This window comes from Camarhynchus parvulus, chromosome 4 (assembly GCF_901933205.1).
Source record: "Camarhynchus parvulus chromosome 4, STF_HiC, whole genome shotgun sequence".
In the NCBI taxonomy this organism is placed as follows: domain Eukaryota; kingdom Metazoa; phylum Chordata; class Aves; order Passeriformes; family Thraupidae; genus Camarhynchus; species Camarhynchus parvulus.
In genome coordinates this window covers 15,279,928-15,297,232 of record NC_044574.1, presented here as the reverse complement: position 1 = coordinate 15,297,232, position 17,305 = coordinate 15,279,928, and the positions used below count along the sequence as shown (strand labels likewise).

The window sequence follows — 17,305 nt, the reverse complement described above, 5'->3', positions numbered from 1 at the left end:
GAAAATATGAAAATAAAGTTTAAAAAAATCTGCAGAATTAAATTATATCTAAATAATTAACATTGCAAAACTACTGATTTCTTTTCTAAATTCCAAAAATTGAGGTATAGCAAAGGAGATGTCATCAGTCAAAAAAAGTGTGCCTTAAAATAGCTGACTGTTGGAAAAATCTCTCACAGAGATATAAAAATAGTGCATAACAAATGTCAAAATGGATCAAGGTTTGGCAGGGTTAAGGTTAAAAAAGAATACTCCAAAAAATCTGGAGGATCATGGTTAGGTAACAAGTAGGGAACATTGACAAATAAATTAGTAAAAAGCTCTTCTTAAAACAGCATCAACTTTAAACATTAAAAACTTGAACCACAGCCACAATAAAACAGCAGTTAGACATGAACCACATATTGTACAGTACAAAAAAGCACACTGTAGACAACCAACATAAGATCAACACTTTGCTTACATGAAGGATTGTCCCAAGGGATTGCAAAGAACAACACCCTTGTAATTTCAACTCTAGCATCAGGCTCTTATTTCTGCATTACAGCATTTACTGCTGAGTGTTTGCTTAGGCTGCAGAATAACTGTTTTGTTCCTTTAAAAAGTAGGGGCTAGTTGCATTAAAAATGCTCTGAGATAGACAAAAGCACTGCTAAGATTTTCTTTTAGTGTTCAGTTAAATATTGCCTCTGTCCTAACTACGTTTGTTTTTCAAAATCTGCAAGCAATGTCGTTAGTAGAACTCCTTCATTAAAATAAAAGACCATCCTTGACTGTCAAGTAGCTACTTCTCATGCAACAGTGACCCCGGTTTGACAGAAGACCACAACACACACAGGTCAAACATGTAAGCAAGGCTTTTTTAAGCCAAATTTCACTGTTGTCTTAAAGGTAAAATTTAGTTTGTTATGCAACTAGCCGTCTGTATATTACACCTTCTCCATTTTGACTTTACTTAGGATTTAATTTCTAAAGCATTATGCATTCTCATATATGTCTATTTTTGTATGCATTTGTCATGGGTTTCACATTTGGTGACTGGTTAGCAGTGTGCTGGCCATCTTTGGTTTGTAGAGGAATCTTAACCATGAACAATCAAGGGGGCTTAAAAGAACTTTTTAAATGCTAGCTTTTTACTCAAACTTGTATCTATACTACATCACGCCACATTAAGTAGAAGCACACATCACAAAATTGCACAGGGATTACAATATTACATCCAGTCTGCATAAAATTGAATTCCACTACTGACCAGGTCACAAAATGGCTGCACTTTCTAGTCTAAAACTAATTTGCATATTGTACACATGTAGGACATTTTTTTACTTCAGTCACAATAATGCATGCAAGTTTGTTTTTTGTAAGAAATTTTGTAAATTTGCTCATGCTACCTAGTTTCAAGAGAGCCTTTTTTTGAACATTTGCAATAACTCACCTCTTGTTAATTAATAGTTCTAGTGCATGCATATGGTGTATACAGGTAAGTAAACATGCAATTTTTTCACATTCTAAAACTATGGCAGTTTAGGCCATATTGTGCTGCCTGCATTTAATCTGTAATGCAGTGTGTCTTAAACGTTTCAATCCCGTATTAATAGGTGGCATTACACATAACACCTATATAGCAGCAAAGCTAATACAGCTTGTGATTAAAAATGTCTAAAAATAGCTAATAAATCAGATTATCTTGAGGTATTATTTCTTGCAAGTCAAAATGGAGAGCAAAAAATCAACCCTAATTTTTAGTTTATGTATACACTGAAAATAGCAACAACAATAAAAATAAGCTTTTGTAGCAGACATATTCCATCTTCACTATTTTGCTACCTTTGGTAAATTACTGGGGCAGATCTTGAAGTTAAAAACCCATGTTTAGAAATAAGTGCACGCTTCACCCACTAAATATAGCAGCAGACTGTGTGCCCCTACGCAAAAACATTCTCATATCTAGTTTTAACTTTACATATAAAAATAACTTGGAGAAAATACAAAAAAACATTTTATTTTAACATGAAAATATCACAAAAATTAGTAAGCCTGAGATGTAGGGTTTTGGTGAAAAACAAGAGGCTTGTAGTGTTTTGGCTGCTGATAAAGATGCATGTATTGATAGCTGGGGTGAAAAGCAGAAGAATGCACTTATTTCTTCTGCATGTCAGTATCTTCAAACACAGTAAGCCACATGCACCCTTCTCTCCTTATGTAGATGCTGGTTCACCATGTTTAATTCCAGCGGAAGTGGATCTGACGTGGGCGGTCAGCCCCCTCCTTTACCAATGGCTTATGGAATTCACGTCCTGCACGAGAGTGGATATTTGCCCAACAAAACTCACAGTAATACTGCAGGCAAGTGACATTGGCACAAAAGAAAGGAGCAAACTTCCCACCGCACCGCGCACCCTGGCACTTCGTCACACATCTGGTCATCCAACACGTATGGCTTTACCTCCACCTGTTGGAGCCAAACAGAAACAATTCCCATTAATAACTGTTTCTACCTGAAGTTGTGTGGTTTAAAAAAGGACCCCAGAAAACCCCTGAAATCTGCAGTCAGTTGTATTAACACCTTTATATAACTGATCTGTTATTACTGGTTATCATTTATCACCTTCAGACCCATCCATACTGCAGAACACCTCAAGGCAGACCTTTAGAAGTACTCTGTGCATGTAATAAACACCCACATCAGGAACTTCCCCTAATTTACCCTGGGAGAGTGTTCTTTGCAAATGATATTATGAGAATGTAAGTGTAGAAGAAAACACAATCACTCGAAGGTCTCCTAATTGGACATCAACATGACAATTCTACACGGTTTACCAAAAAAATAACTGAACATATGAGACTACTCTTTAACATAGATTTTTTTTTTAAGTACCAGTGTCTCTGCATGTACTACATTTGTGTGCAAATGAAAAGTACTTTCTGCAAGCTGTAATGCAGATCTTTTAGCAGAGCTGTTCATGGTAAACTCAATCCCTATTTTTAAAATATGGTCAAATTTGGTGCTGCCAATTTTGGTAATCTATTACTTTCTCTTTCTGTGGCTTTGAACTGTACAGGAATTTGTATTCAATACAATTCTGAAAATATTTTTTAAAGACCATTTTGCAAGTGTACAGACAGCTACAAACACCTGTCTTACACAGTTTCTCTCTCCCAAACTCATCTGACTGCCAGAATGGAAAAGTGGCAGGAGTCCAGTGGTAAATATGCATTATGTCTTTGCATAACTGTACTGCTTCAGACTGCGATCAGACAGGAAGAAGTACTTCATAATAAAACACAAAATGAGTTGACGCAGTCATTAAGGAATGTATTGTTGTATCCCACATTTTCCTCACTGCTGCATGAGACTGTTATCCTTAGATACTAATACTTCAGAAGATAGCCACATACAGACATTGACTGTATGCTCTATACTCAGACAGAATATGCCTCAAATACTAAGAACTTTAAAATGATACTTTTCTCAGTATATTTCCAGGGGAAAAAATTTACAGGTCCAGCTCCCTGCCCTGAAGTTCTACAGCTGAATAGGCTTCATGCTCTTAGCTTCAGAAGTAGAGGCCATCCTAGAAATGTCAGAGTAAGTGTCTTCCAGTAATCTATATTCAGTATGAGCTCTACTTCTTATTTCACTACAATGACCTGCCTTATCACCAATTACACTCAACTTTCCAATAAACAGGTACCTTATGCAGTAAGTGTGTTCGTGGCTCAGAATTACTGAAAGCATGAAGCAGCATTTATTTCAAGCTTCAGTGCACTAATGCACCAAGATCAGTACGAAGATGATTTCAAAAATATTAGAGAAGCACTTTGGGGAATGGAAATATTACATGACGTGGATGCAGACTGCTGCCACATGAAAGTTCACAGTATTTTAATGAATTGTTTGGAGCTGAAGCTCCAAAGAAATGTTTGGAGCTGAGCTTTCATACATGATAAAACAGAATGAGGAGTACTTTGCTGAAGAAAAACATCTGTTAGACAAACTAAATATACCTACACATCAAAAGAAGTGGAGAGAAGCTACAGAGAACTTAGTTAAGGAAGAAGTTAAGATCACAATGTTTGTTGAGTGACTGTGGCACTACGATTTCCAGTTAAGGTTGGAAAAGGTACATGCAAAAAATGCTATAAATACTTTGAATTGAAGTTCAGAAGGATAAACAGGTGAACTGCAAAATTTAGCAATTGAAAAAGACCAGACAAAACTGGTTATGAAAAGAATGTGAAAGGACAGCAGACCTACAGAAACTGGATATAACTGGTATGGAAAGGCAATGCTGAGGTAAAGGGCGAAACAGGCTCTGCCTCGAGGATTTCAGTGAGATACAGAATGTATCACCTTCCTGGCCACCATACACAAACATCTCAGGGGAAGGCAGCACCCAAAGTAGGACTAGCTTCCTCACTTACAAAACTAGTGGTTTATAGATTTATACTCACTGCTTGCTCCTGTATAAATCAGCAGTAGTACTGATTTTAGAGTATTTTCAGAGCCTGAAAAGGCATTAGCATAAAAGCTCCGCGGAAGTAAAAAAGTATTTCCAAAAATAGCTTTTTTCATACTTTCAGCTAAGATTCAAGATGCTCCCTAAAATGATGCTCTTCTCCATGACTCCTCAGTCATGTAAATAACTGGATGGTAATAAATATATGTAATTATATAAATAAGGTTTGATCTTATGGTTTAATTAAAGAAGATAATTTAAAAAATATAGATTAACCCTCCACTCAGGTAAACAAAGAAGTTCATAAACCTGCCCCAACATGGGACTTAAAGACAAGTTTATTAAAATAGTTAAGATTTGGGACTGCTGTATTTTGCCAGTGGAACACCTCAGGAGTAGCACACATTTTTTAAAATAAGAAAAAAATGAGGATGGTAATAAAATGTGGAAATGCCAAATTTAAGAGAACACTTGACTCAAGAGATTAATTTTTTAAGTGTTAGAAAAGCAACACTAAAGAAAGAACATAAATTATTTCAAAAAAGAAACTTTAATAATTCAGATATTTAAAGAGAAAACCTAGATCGTCCTGCCTTTTCCCCTCAACATCCCAAACCCATGAACAGCTATCTTCAGATTCTGACTATGCTTGGTGGGGTTTATTTGGATTGTTTTGGTTCTTGTTTGTGTTTTTTTTTTTTTTTTTCTTTTTGGTACTGTTTTTATAAATTAAGTTTCAATGGATGTAAGCCAAATACTGTGTGCTTCTCAGATCCAGCATTTGCAGTAGATTTTGTGTTGGTTTTTCTTTCCCTCAAGCTCCAAGAGGCCTGCAGTGCTCCATCACCCATTAACAAACTACATCCTTTTCTCTGCAAACAGCAAGCAGTGCCATTTCAGATGCCTGCTTGGCATCCAAAGAGCCCTTTAGATCTCTGGTGACCTATCATAAAAAAACAAAAAACAGCAAAACAACGTATGCGCAACTGCAGCCTTCAAAGCCAGGATCATGCCTTCTCTTACATTATGGCACTGCCAGTCTACCAAACACCCCCCTACTGCAAAGGATACACTTCCCATGGAAAGAGGAAGACCAAGATAAAAGTTCCCCATGGTTTACAAGGTACAAGTCCACGTTTCCCACTTTTCAGGGAGACATAATTTGGATCAGAACCAACTCCATGTCTTAATTTTCAAGTCAGGTGACTTCACAGGCAAATGCCTGCTAGACAGTTCTTCAAACAAACTTAATAATACTCAATTCTGGAGCGAAATGACTCATTTAGCATTTAGAGGAAATTCTGGATTCTGTTCCTTACTCCCATTTTGTCCAAATACTCAAATGCAAGACGATTAACAGTTTTACATCCCCTCATCCAATCCCAAGGCCATTTTTTCTGTTACATAAGTATCCAAAAAGCAGTTACAAGTCAACGACAGCTGCAAGTCACAAGGATAGCAATCCCACGACCAAAATGTAGCCATCACATCTAATTTGAAGCCTAGATGACTACCCACATCCCCACCCACTCATCCTCGGGGAAGGTTCATGTTTGGGGATTTCAGCTCTTAAGGCAAGTGGTATTTGAGACACATACATAAAGCTGACTCTGCCTATCTGAAAGGAGAGAAGCACATGCTGCCTCCTTAGAGCGGACTCCTGTTAACCGTACTACCCTCTTTCTCTTGCGTCTTTGATCTGTAGAGGAGACTGGACCTTGAACTACTTTACTTACTTGACCCTTCTTCCCGTACGACCATAGTTTTTTCTTTTTTTAAGAACACCTATTAATGCCAGACTATCTCTGCAGCTCTTGACATCAAAACTAGTGACCCTTAAAACTGACATAATTTAGATGCCAGTTTTCTTTATACTTCTAATGAGGAGTTATGAAGTTCACTAGTCTTAATATAAGTTAGTTTTACTTTTCCTAGGAATAAGCATCTGAAGCAAATAGAAATATGCATTGGTTAAGTACTAAGACGACTTTCAAACAGAAAAAGTTAAGACCTTTTGTATTTTAGGTGTTAAGCCTGACCAACTTTCTGAGCATTGACAATTGTGGCTGAAATTAAGGGCAGTTTGTAAGTATCAAGCTAATCTGAAGCCAATGAATACAAGAGTTTCTTATGAATGACAGAGGAATCATCACAGTATTTTGCTTCATTAGAACATGGGAGAGAAAGATTTTCAAGCCCTTTGCCTGCACACAGTAAAACCAGGAACTCCAGAATGGGAAGAACATATGGTCCAACATATGTCAAAGGAACAAACTGCTGCTCTGTGGAAACATGTTGTTCGTCTGGGGGCATTCAGGCATACTCCTGAAAGTAGTGGAGTTACATGAATGCTAAAAAAAATATAGAAACTGCCTTGAAAGCAAATCACATGCAATGCTACCACACTCTGAGAAGTTTCTGTACCGAGCAAAACCCTTTTTTAAAATTTCTGTGTAACTTACTCGTTTATCAATGTCGCCATGCTGAAGTTGAACAAACCGAGCACTGATGGCAGCAATGTAACTCTGCTGATTGGAAAAAGCAACACGGCCAGCACCTTTTGGGTATTTCAGCTCAGGGTCAGTGTCAATTCCTGCGTAACAAACTCCCCCGTAGAGACGGTCCATGATCATAGCCAATTCCACTATTAAGAAACAAAACTGCATTTATTCAAACTATTCTTACACTACAAACATTAAAGATACGAGAAAAGTTAATTTTAATTATTAATTTTGTAAGAGCCAATGAAACAGTAATAACAAGATTAAAAAAATATAATTAAAATAATATTAAATAAGCTATTAATTGCTCAGCAGACAGATCTTTCACACTGTGGGTACATAAATCCAAGAACAATGGAATTGTATGTTCTTGATAATAATGGAACTAGAACTCCAGGGTAGTTTTCTTCAGAGGATTACATTAAAAGAGTTTTTGGGCAGGCATTGGAATGTAGGCTGTATAAAATAGATCCTCATGCCACAAATTCCTTGGTACACGTTCTCTAGCCGTGCTAATGCTCTACGTCCTACTTGAATTTAAAAATGTAGTTAGCATCTTTTCATCAGCCACACAGAACTTGATTATCTCTACAGTGCTACACCTACCATAGATACTGAAGATCAGAGAAACAAAAATTTAAAATTTTACAGATCAAGTACCTTGGCAATCCTCTGACTGCCAAATTATACTGAATTCAGTTGCAATTCACTGGGGTGGAAAACACTGGTTTTTCAGAATTAGTACCCTCCGTATTAGGTTATAGGGGTGTCAGCAGTCCTTGATGTTCAATAGCTGTTTGAAGAGTCTCCTTAAATTTTACTGCTTTTGTGAAGTCATTCTTATTTCCCAGTGCCATAAAAATTTCATTTTTACTTATACAGGGCATTTGCGAGCTGAGCATAAGAACGCATCTGTTAAATTTATCACAGACATTCAGCACAGTAATATGGAGCACTGGACTGAATTTAAAGAAAAATTAATCTGTACTTGGAACATACTGTGTTTACACTCATTCACAGAGCTTGCATTACAGTCAAAAGTAGAGTCTTAAAAGTAAAATACCAAAAAAGCTTGAGTATTGCAGGTCCAAGATAGAAAAATTTAAGATTCTTTGTATCCCAAATTTGCACTATTACTTCTCAGTTTTGTTACATCTTTCATCTGAAAGTTCATCTTTCTCTAAGAATAAAATTCATTACTAGCTATGAAAGACTAATGAAATCTAGAAGCCAGTCTAATAATAAAGGGGATTTCAACCACTGTATGGTTTGCTTCTGCTTCCAACATTCACTGCAGCCTACTTCTAGAAAGCCACCTAAAACGTTGGAAAAAGCTACTGCAGACAATCTGAAAAAGCAGACTATCCAGGCTGTACATCAACCATTCTACAGCTACAGAAATATTTATTTTTTCCTTCATACCTCTGGCAAGAATCTAGAAAGAGTCCTGCAATCTCATATAATGTTGTGCCATAAAAGATAGTGCTAACTCTCTGAATTTCTTCCTTTTTCCTCAACGCCACTTGTTCAAGTACTCTGCCACTGGTGTTTGTGTGTGTAACCTGACAGCAGCAGAAGAGTGGCTAATGCACAATGACAAGCAGGTACAAATACCACTCCACAGTAATGGAGCAGGGCAGAGATGTTTCCATAGCATTATTTTAAAATGAAACTCTTTGTTTTATGCCTCTTGTGACATAGCTTATGCTACAGCTATAAAGAGGTAACACTTTCCAGCAAATCTCAATGATGAATTTTGATTTATGGCCAAACCTAGACAGCAGTAAAATTTAAGAATACATGACTATTGTACTGCAGTCAACATTACCAAGACGATTCAATTTACATATATCTATATTCAGCTACAAAAATTATGCCTAGTACAAATTATTTCTAATACTTTCTTACTTTAAAAAATTGCCACAGATCCTACTCACCAGCTCTTAATGGTCTAGGGACTCCTCCAACAAAAATTGTTTTCCGAGGATCAAGTGGTTGCGAACCATCCATCACAAAGTCACTATCACTTAGATTCCAGGGACGGATCTGAACCTATTAAATCGGGAAAGAAAACAGTATCCTACTTTAGGTTTCACTACAATGTGGAAATTGTTAGTCATAACCTCATTACTGTAGCATGTCTAGTTGCTTTGTTTTAATCCTATTAATACAAAATACTACAATTTTTAAACAATCCAAGTGTTCCAGATGTTGAGCTCTCCCAACAGTAGTTTACTTTTGGTTTTTTTCATCTTCACAACTTCCAATGCTGCTTTAGACAGACGGCAGCCATAGCCTGCAGGCCACTGACTGTGTACTTACTGGCTTGTCCTTGATAGTGGGGCTGGAAACACACAGATAGAGCTTGCCATCTTCTTCAATGCAGGCATCAATCAGGGCCTGTACAGAACTCTCTTCTTGGAACAGGAGGAATGCGTAACCTGGAAAAGAACCCAAACCAATTGATTGCTTTTCTATCTTTATTTTCCAGAATCATATTTGCCACTCATTTTTCCATACAAAAGAAAAATAAAGTCAAACCAACTCTTTTGTATTAGTCATCTTCTTTAACTATGTACTATATTGCCATAATTAACAGAACTTCCATCTGTAAAGGAATTGTCAGATGAGACTAATAACCAAATAAAAGCAAACACGTCTGCTCTATCATGCACTGTAAGTCTAGGCTAAACATCATTCATTGGCTGCAAAGGACATTATACAATGAAAATCCGACTTGGCACAAAGGACTAATCTCTATTCTGGAGATTAGATCAAAGTATTTTATTACGTAAATGACCCAGCAAACCTTTCAAACACTACCAAAAAAAAGAATTAAAATGTTTATTTAATGCTACATAAAACCAAACAGTCAAACAGGCAAAGAACATGACACATTACTTTCACAGTTACAGTATGAGATACACTGAATTTGTTACTTTACAAATAACCCAATAGAATAATTAGGGCTGTATACGAAAACAAACTTTAAAGTGACTATAACTCAAATTTCTTTCTGAGATTACTACCAAGTTAAGAATTTTCATGTAAAGTTATGGTTTTATGACTTTGATGGAGAAGTAAATGCTAAAGCAGCTGCCCTAGAGTGTGCTTGGGAAAAGGGAACATGGATGCTTTACCAAGCCTTTTGGAAATCTTGCTGTATTTCTAAGAGGAGCTAATTAACCACCAGCCACTTCTTACTGCAAACAGACACTGCAGGTCATCAAGGTAACGGTGGTAGGTATATCTTGAAGACCATTAAAGAATCAGTGCATTAACAACTTAAGATTTAAAAAACAAATGCACAACTGATTTTAGACATGTGGGAACAAGAACAGGATTTTAAGAAAAAGCTGTAAGGTTTATACTGGTCCTTCCAGTAAGTTGTACCTTATTTCTTACCCCTGATACCACAGTCCCATTACAGCTACATAAAAGGGACACATGACAAGATTTTATGTATGCTATATTTTTATTTTTATCTTATTTAGTTTCATAACAAGTACGTTATAGGGAATCTTTGGACTTCAACTGATGCACTTTCTTGTAAATCTATTCTTCACTGCTGAACTGTAATTTTTTAATGATGACCTGTTTAGCTTAAGTTTAATCAGCAATAATTTAGATTCAAAATCTGTTTTAATAGGGATGTGTTACAGTATTTATCACAGAATTTAAAATCCACATATTACTCATTCAAAACTCAGTGAATGAGGGCATGCACCAAGTGGCATGGGTGAGATAAGCTCCATGTAACTGTCCTTACTTGGTCAGAAGCACACACACATTCCAGCTTGAATGGAGAGCCCAGTACAAGAATGATGGAGTGCAAAAACTTGATTAATCAAAGGGAGGGTTAATTACACATGATACTGTCCAAGGAATCAGAGATACAAAGATTCTCCAGATACTTATTTTTCATCAGTTCTCCTAATGCAGTTCAAAGGTACTGCCACATGGTTCCAGATATACAAGGTTGGTAAGTGCCTCCATATAATCTACCTCTACGTCTGCAGTTATTAATATGCTTACTGCAGCAACTTGCAAAAAGATAGAAAATTTAAGTACAGGAACTCAAGGAATGATAAAGACTATTACAGATTTCACAGAATATTCTGAGTTGGTTGGGACACAAAGATCTCTGAATTCATGTCTTAACTGAATAGTCCATATAGAGACTGAATCCACAACTTGGACTGCTATTAGCATCATGCTCTAAACAACTAGCTAAGCTTGGGTCACTTCATACTACCACTCCTGACATGGAAAGGAAAGCAATAGAAAAAACATACATTAATACTGCCTTCTCAACCTCATCTAAAAGCATGTACTCATGTCTTGGTTTAATTCAAAGCCTCAGAGAGCCTTATGTCATGAGCTCAGCTGTATTACTCCCCTCTGGAGTAGTACACAGCTCTAGACCTTCAATGATTTACAATGCTCACTGAAGAGATGGATTGGTGAGCACTGGAACAGAAAGCATATCAGGTAAGTTTGAAAATCTGAGATGACTGAAGAGTCCTACCAGATTAAAACTTTTCATGGTATTCATTAGAAATTTTATTTTGGTATTCATTATTTAAAGAACAAATCAAAAGCAAAGCATTCTGGACTAGATTCATGCTAACATGATTTTCTTAGCAAGGAAAAGAATTATTTATTTCAAAGTAATATGAAAGTTTACCAGAGGGAGAAAACATGCTTCTTGTTATGCATATTCTGTGTAGAAATCAGAGAGCAGCTTTATCAACCTCCAGCTAATTCCTGTCACTAATGGCTTAGAGGAGGAGTCAAGAAAAATCAGTGCAATCAAGGATGGCACTGCCCATATAGTGCCATGCCAGTGACTACAGTGGTATTTTGGGTTGGGGCTGGTTCCTCCACTGTCCTGACAGACTCTCCACAGCCTGAGGGTACTAAATGGCCTCAGTATAGCGCCATTCTTGCCTAGAGACTGCTGCACCTTAACTTAAATCACAAAGAATCAGTCCAAGCTGCAGGCTAATACAGACAATGGATCTACATAACCCATCTTTTAGATTTTTTCTTTAGTCATCTTTGATGGAGAATAAATTCCAAAACACATGTAAGATGAAAAAATGTGGTGCTGCACTATATTTGTGAGACCCATGTATCTAGTCTTTAAGATACCCTCAGTCTGGTTAAATGAATCAAGCTCAATGTGCTTATGTTACAGTGACCTGAACTGCCCTCTATACTTCACTGGTTCTGCTGGCCAGACTCACATTGATTAAAGGAAGCTTAGACACGAATCACATATGAAGATACCTACAGTTACTTGCCTGAATCTTGAGTTTGATCCTATCCAGTGTGATCAAAGTAGCAGGTAACAAGTTCAACAGAACTTGTATGGACCTGGGGTTTTGCTTCTGAAACTAGAAGCAGAACATTTCCAACTTGAGTTTTTCAGCTAGTCAGCTCTGAGTTAGCAAGTGGGAACCTTGAAGAAAGAAGTTACTGCACAACTGTTGTCACACAAGGCAGCAAAAACAACCAGTTAGAATAAGGCTGGGGACATTGTCCTGTTTAAATCAGATTATCCTCTGAGACAGCCTATAAATAGTACAGAGGTCACAAACAACTGGATGTATTTTGGAAGGCATTTTTTTTAATTTCCATATCTTTATGGCACCATTTCTTTGTGAGCTTCATTATCAGAAGGAGGAGTCCTCAACCCAGCAAGTTACTTTGGACATGTGTATTGTTTCACAAATAAGTGTATTTGCCAACTACGTAATAACACGAGTTATGATAAACAGTGGCAAGTCAGAAAGGAAGGAATTCTGCATCACAGTTGGCAGATCACTGTTACAGACTTTGTACTTTGAGCTGAACTGAGGGTTTTTTTCAGAACAGAGCTTCCTTGTAAGATCAGTGTAAAGTTGTAAAAATTCCAGCTATGTTTCGATCTAATTTTGTGGTGAACCAACACAAAATGTAATTAGTTAAGAACAAGCAGTTGGTGTTTCTCAGGAGGCAGCCTGCCTTAATGGATCAAGACACTTTCTGAATTTCTTTCAGCAAAGAAACACTTATTATGAACTTGGCCTTCCCTCAGGACCTTCTGTAAGCAGAGAGCTTGGAAGGAAGCACAGTCTGGAAAACTGAACAGTAACAAAAAAAAAAAAAAAAAAACAAAAAACCAACCCAAAACAAAACAGGCTTCATCTCTTCACCACAGAGAAGACTTACATGAATTAGTCCAGAATGGCCTAATTCTGAGATGTCTTAAAGCAATACTATAGCAAATCTCTAATGAAACTGAACTAAGAAAAATACAGACAGTGAATTAATTTAATGCAGAGTGACAATTTAGAAAATGGAGACTGAAAAGAATAAAAAAACATTAATTCCCTGAACTAATATAGTATGTATTTCTCAACTGGTAATTACTGATTGATCTCAAAGCTTTTTTTTGCCTATCCTTAGCCATTTCAGACATCTTATTAATGTATGTATACATGGTTCTTGTCTGTTCACACAAGTAATACCAATGAAAGACAATTTTTAATGAAATTCTTCTGCAAAATAATTATGGGTCACATGTATTGCTTTGAACAAAAGAGATACATACACAGTAACACTCAGCAGTTGTATGTTTCCAGAGTATTTACAAAGAGAAATTGACACTGTATTTTAAATGTGTTAGGCTACACACAAAAAATACTGAATAATGCAGCAAACTAAAAATTAGGCTGAAGTGTTAAGATAGAACATTAAATGCTTTTATTTTTCAAGTAAGGATCAGCTAACGATGGGAAATCAACTTAGCATTTAGGTTGCAAATGTTTCCTGAATTAATTAGATCAATACAGTGAAGTTCTTCTATTTGTATTCTCTGCCTTTAGAAGCTCTACTTACAACACAGTTTGGGTTTTTTTCTTACTGCAGTCATTATAAACAACCCAACTATATGAAAAGCTTTATCAAATAAAGAAGTCTGAAAATACATCCTTAAGATGTTCAGATGCTGAGATAGGACTATCTCCTTGGAAACGAATGCCAGAATCCATTCCTTTCAGGTAGGAATATATTACATCTTCTGTCTTCTATATATTCATCACAGACTCTGTGAGATGCATCTTCTTCAAAGTGTTCCTTGGGAATTTCTCTTGGTAATTTATGAAGAGAGATGCAGTCTAAGATAACCAAATTTAACTTGACAGTAGCTTTGTGGGCTGGGCTGACAATCAAAAAAGCCAAAGCCTCTTCGTTTGTCTTAAAATTTCCATGTAGCATTCATAAATGCTATTCAAATGCTTTCAATTCCATTTTCCACTCTTTAGAGGGCCCATTGGGGATAATAATCCTGTCTTTTCCCCAGGAAAGATGCACAGATAAATAAAAATCAGTTTACAAAAGAACTATACCTACATTTGTCACTTCCACAGAAGGAATGAACTTCTGCATTCTCTACAAAATCAATAATTTCTGCATTGCTTTCATGTCTGTATCACACTCTGCATTTATTTTATGTGCAACAATACATGACTACATGTACAAAATATACTTGATCTACAGAATGGTTTTTCCAAGACTTTGTAAGTAATAGTAAAAAATATAATCTAACAGCAACACTAGAAATATTTTTTTTAAATCAGTATTTAACCATTTAACAAAAAGACTGGAGCTTCAACAGGAAGCTCATATCCTAAAAGTGAAAGATGCATATTTTATTATCTTGACCAGATAAGCAAATGCATCCTTCTGCATCCTGCCTTTAACTTCCTAGGAAAATATTTATCTAAGATTTTGTCTTAAAAAATTTGATCAAATTTCAGTTTTGGAAACTAGACAGAAATATAAATACAGAAGTGATCAATGATGCATACAACTACAGAGTGTTGACCTGATCAGGCTCAGTAACAAAATAACAGGTTTTAGACTCAGTATGTAAAGGAACCACACCTGGATCTGTACTGAACCAACAGATATAAGTGTTCACAGGGACTCTACATTTTATCCTTTAGAAAAAGATGAGACAATTTCCCAGAGCAAGATTTGCACCCACTAACAGATCAAAACCTTCTAACTCTCTTACCTTTTGGTGGAAAATAGGACTTGCTCTCTGCTTTGTGAGGCCAGTCTACTACCAAGGGCCCAAATCGTCTGAAGCTGGCAGTAATTTCATCTAAAAACATGTAAAATAGTTGCAATTAAAGGAAATTACGTAACTCAATGAAAAATACTATCAAGCAAAGACCTTTGCTTCTAGCAAAGGTTGACATTTCATGGGAAGAAAAACAAAACAAAATGTACAATTTTCATAAACAAAAGACTTAAATAGATGCATCCTCCAGAGTGTTAATATTTATACAACATATTTCTGGTGACTTTAATCTTCCATTTGTTTTTTATTGCTTAAAACCAGCAGCATTTCAGAAGTATATGGGCAACTAAAACCATTACTGAAAACTTGTGTGGTACTTCCCTAAATTCAAATCAGAATCTGGTTTGAATGAAATAAAATAAATTTACTGTTTAGTGATGTACAGTTCAGAGTGTTGTAAGTAGATATTTATATACCAAATACCACCACAATTAACATGCTAGTAGATTCCTATATATAGGAAACATATACAGGATATCTACTCTATAGCAGACACTATGCATGTATCAGAGACAGAAATTTAAAACTGTCTATTTAGAGGTGCTTTCAACAACCATGAATAGGTTCCAACAACCTTGCTGCAAGATCTACTATGCCCCTTGCACAACTTTCTGAGTTCTTTCTATCCCAGCCACACTTACATGTCAGTGACTGGAAAAGCCTTGGCCATGGGTTAAAAATACTCTGAACTATAGAAAAGCAGCAACTCAAACACAGGTATGATCAATTTCTTTCAGTCATATCCTACCATCATCATATAAACAGGGAGGAGAGAAATAAAATATATGTCCACGTGGCTTTGTTTAGCATTAGTATTATAGGCAACTGTGTGCTGAAGCATATCAAAATAAATCCCTTAGTAGATTATAGGAGAGTGTCTCAATGAAAATGGAACCAAAATCTGGTCCTTCCATGTCTGAAAGTTAATTAAACACAGTCAGCTTATCTGGTTTGCATGTTATTCTAGGATTACCATGAACCTCGTAACAGGACTTCCATTGATATTAGAAAGTTAACATGCAATTTACATTTATCTGCACAGGAGAAACCTCATATTAAACAGCACAATTACTTCAAATCATCACTGGTGTACAAAGCAATGTCAGCTGGCTAACAATCTGAGTTTCTGTAGTAGAGTCTCTGTTCAATGCATCAAGAGTGCTCTCCCACTTGACCTTGCTCTGCCTAAGTTTCTATTTCTCATCAGGAATAACATTAACCTTTCTACATCACTGCTGAGATCTTCAGGTAATAGTAAAATAGAATATGAAATTCATTTACAAATGGAAATTTCCCATGACTACAGAATAAAGCAGGCACAGATAGAGGAGGGCTAAGATGTACTTGAAAGGAATATGCAAGACAAGCAGGAGCACATGCTCCAGGCATTACATGCAACTCTAATCTGCAAGTGCAGAATCAGAAACAACTGCAACATCCCAAAACCAAAAAAGATGATACTAAGCTCAACACACCCATCAACTTACATAAAGAACATATATTTACAGCCTTTTGCACAACATTATTTTTCTGAGTGGCTTATTTTTACTACTCGAGTCAGGTTTTTCATGACCTGTTTTTGTTTCTCCCTCCCAACACAGCCTGCTTGGTTTTCAGGCAGCTCACCTTCATCAATATCCGGTGGAAGCCCTCCAACGAACACTTTCCGAGAGAAACGCTCGATTCGTTCTCCGTTCTGATGAGCTGAATAGCAGGTGGGGGAATTCAGGACTCCAACCTGATCACTGTGACCATCATCCAGCAAGCCATCATCTATTGGGAAGAGGGAAGAACGGCCTTAAAAAGAAAAGATAATAATGTACATTAAAATAATTTTGTGGCAGCATGTGGTTTTTGAATTTTAGGGAATGGGAAAAAGCAGTCTGGAGAGTCAAAATGAAAACACCAAGATATTAGAAAAGTTGATATTAGTTTAAAGAAAAATTAAGAGAATGAAAAAATGTGTTAAACTTCAAAATGGAATTTCAAGATTGCAAGTTGACATCATTCTAAGTGTATACTTCATATTACATTATATGGTAGTTGCTCTGCTGCATCCAGTAGATAAGTGGTAATTTTGTTTTAATTAAAGGGTCTTATTTATGCAAAGAAAATATTACAGATTGCTTAAGTGAGCTTTGTTAGTCTGCCTTTGGTTTAGCTTCAAGTTAAACTGATAATTTCCTCCACCTGAATAACTACAGTGTGTC

General features: G+C 36.3%; 1 protein-coding gene across 1 annotated transcript in view; it reads right to left on the bottom strand.

The window, feature by feature from the left end:
• The window catches only part of CPEB2 (cytoplasmic polyadenylation element binding protein 2), a 51,780-nt gene that overhangs the window by 1,852 nt on the left and 32,623 nt on the right, over window positions 1-17,305 (bottom strand). The window contains 7 exon segments of the mRNA XM_030946814.1: window positions 1-2,406; window positions 2,408-2,452; window positions 6,923-7,104; window positions 8,899-9,013; window positions 9,284-9,402; window positions 15,027-15,116; window positions 16,722-16,892. The exon segment at window positions 1-2,406 is cut by the window's left edge and continues 1,852 nt beyond it. Coding sequence (XP_030802674.1) covers window positions 2,224-2,406; window positions 2,408-2,452; window positions 6,923-7,104; window positions 8,899-9,013; window positions 9,284-9,402; window positions 15,027-15,116; window positions 16,722-16,892 — 905 coding nt within the window. The 3' untranslated portion in view covers window positions 1-2,223.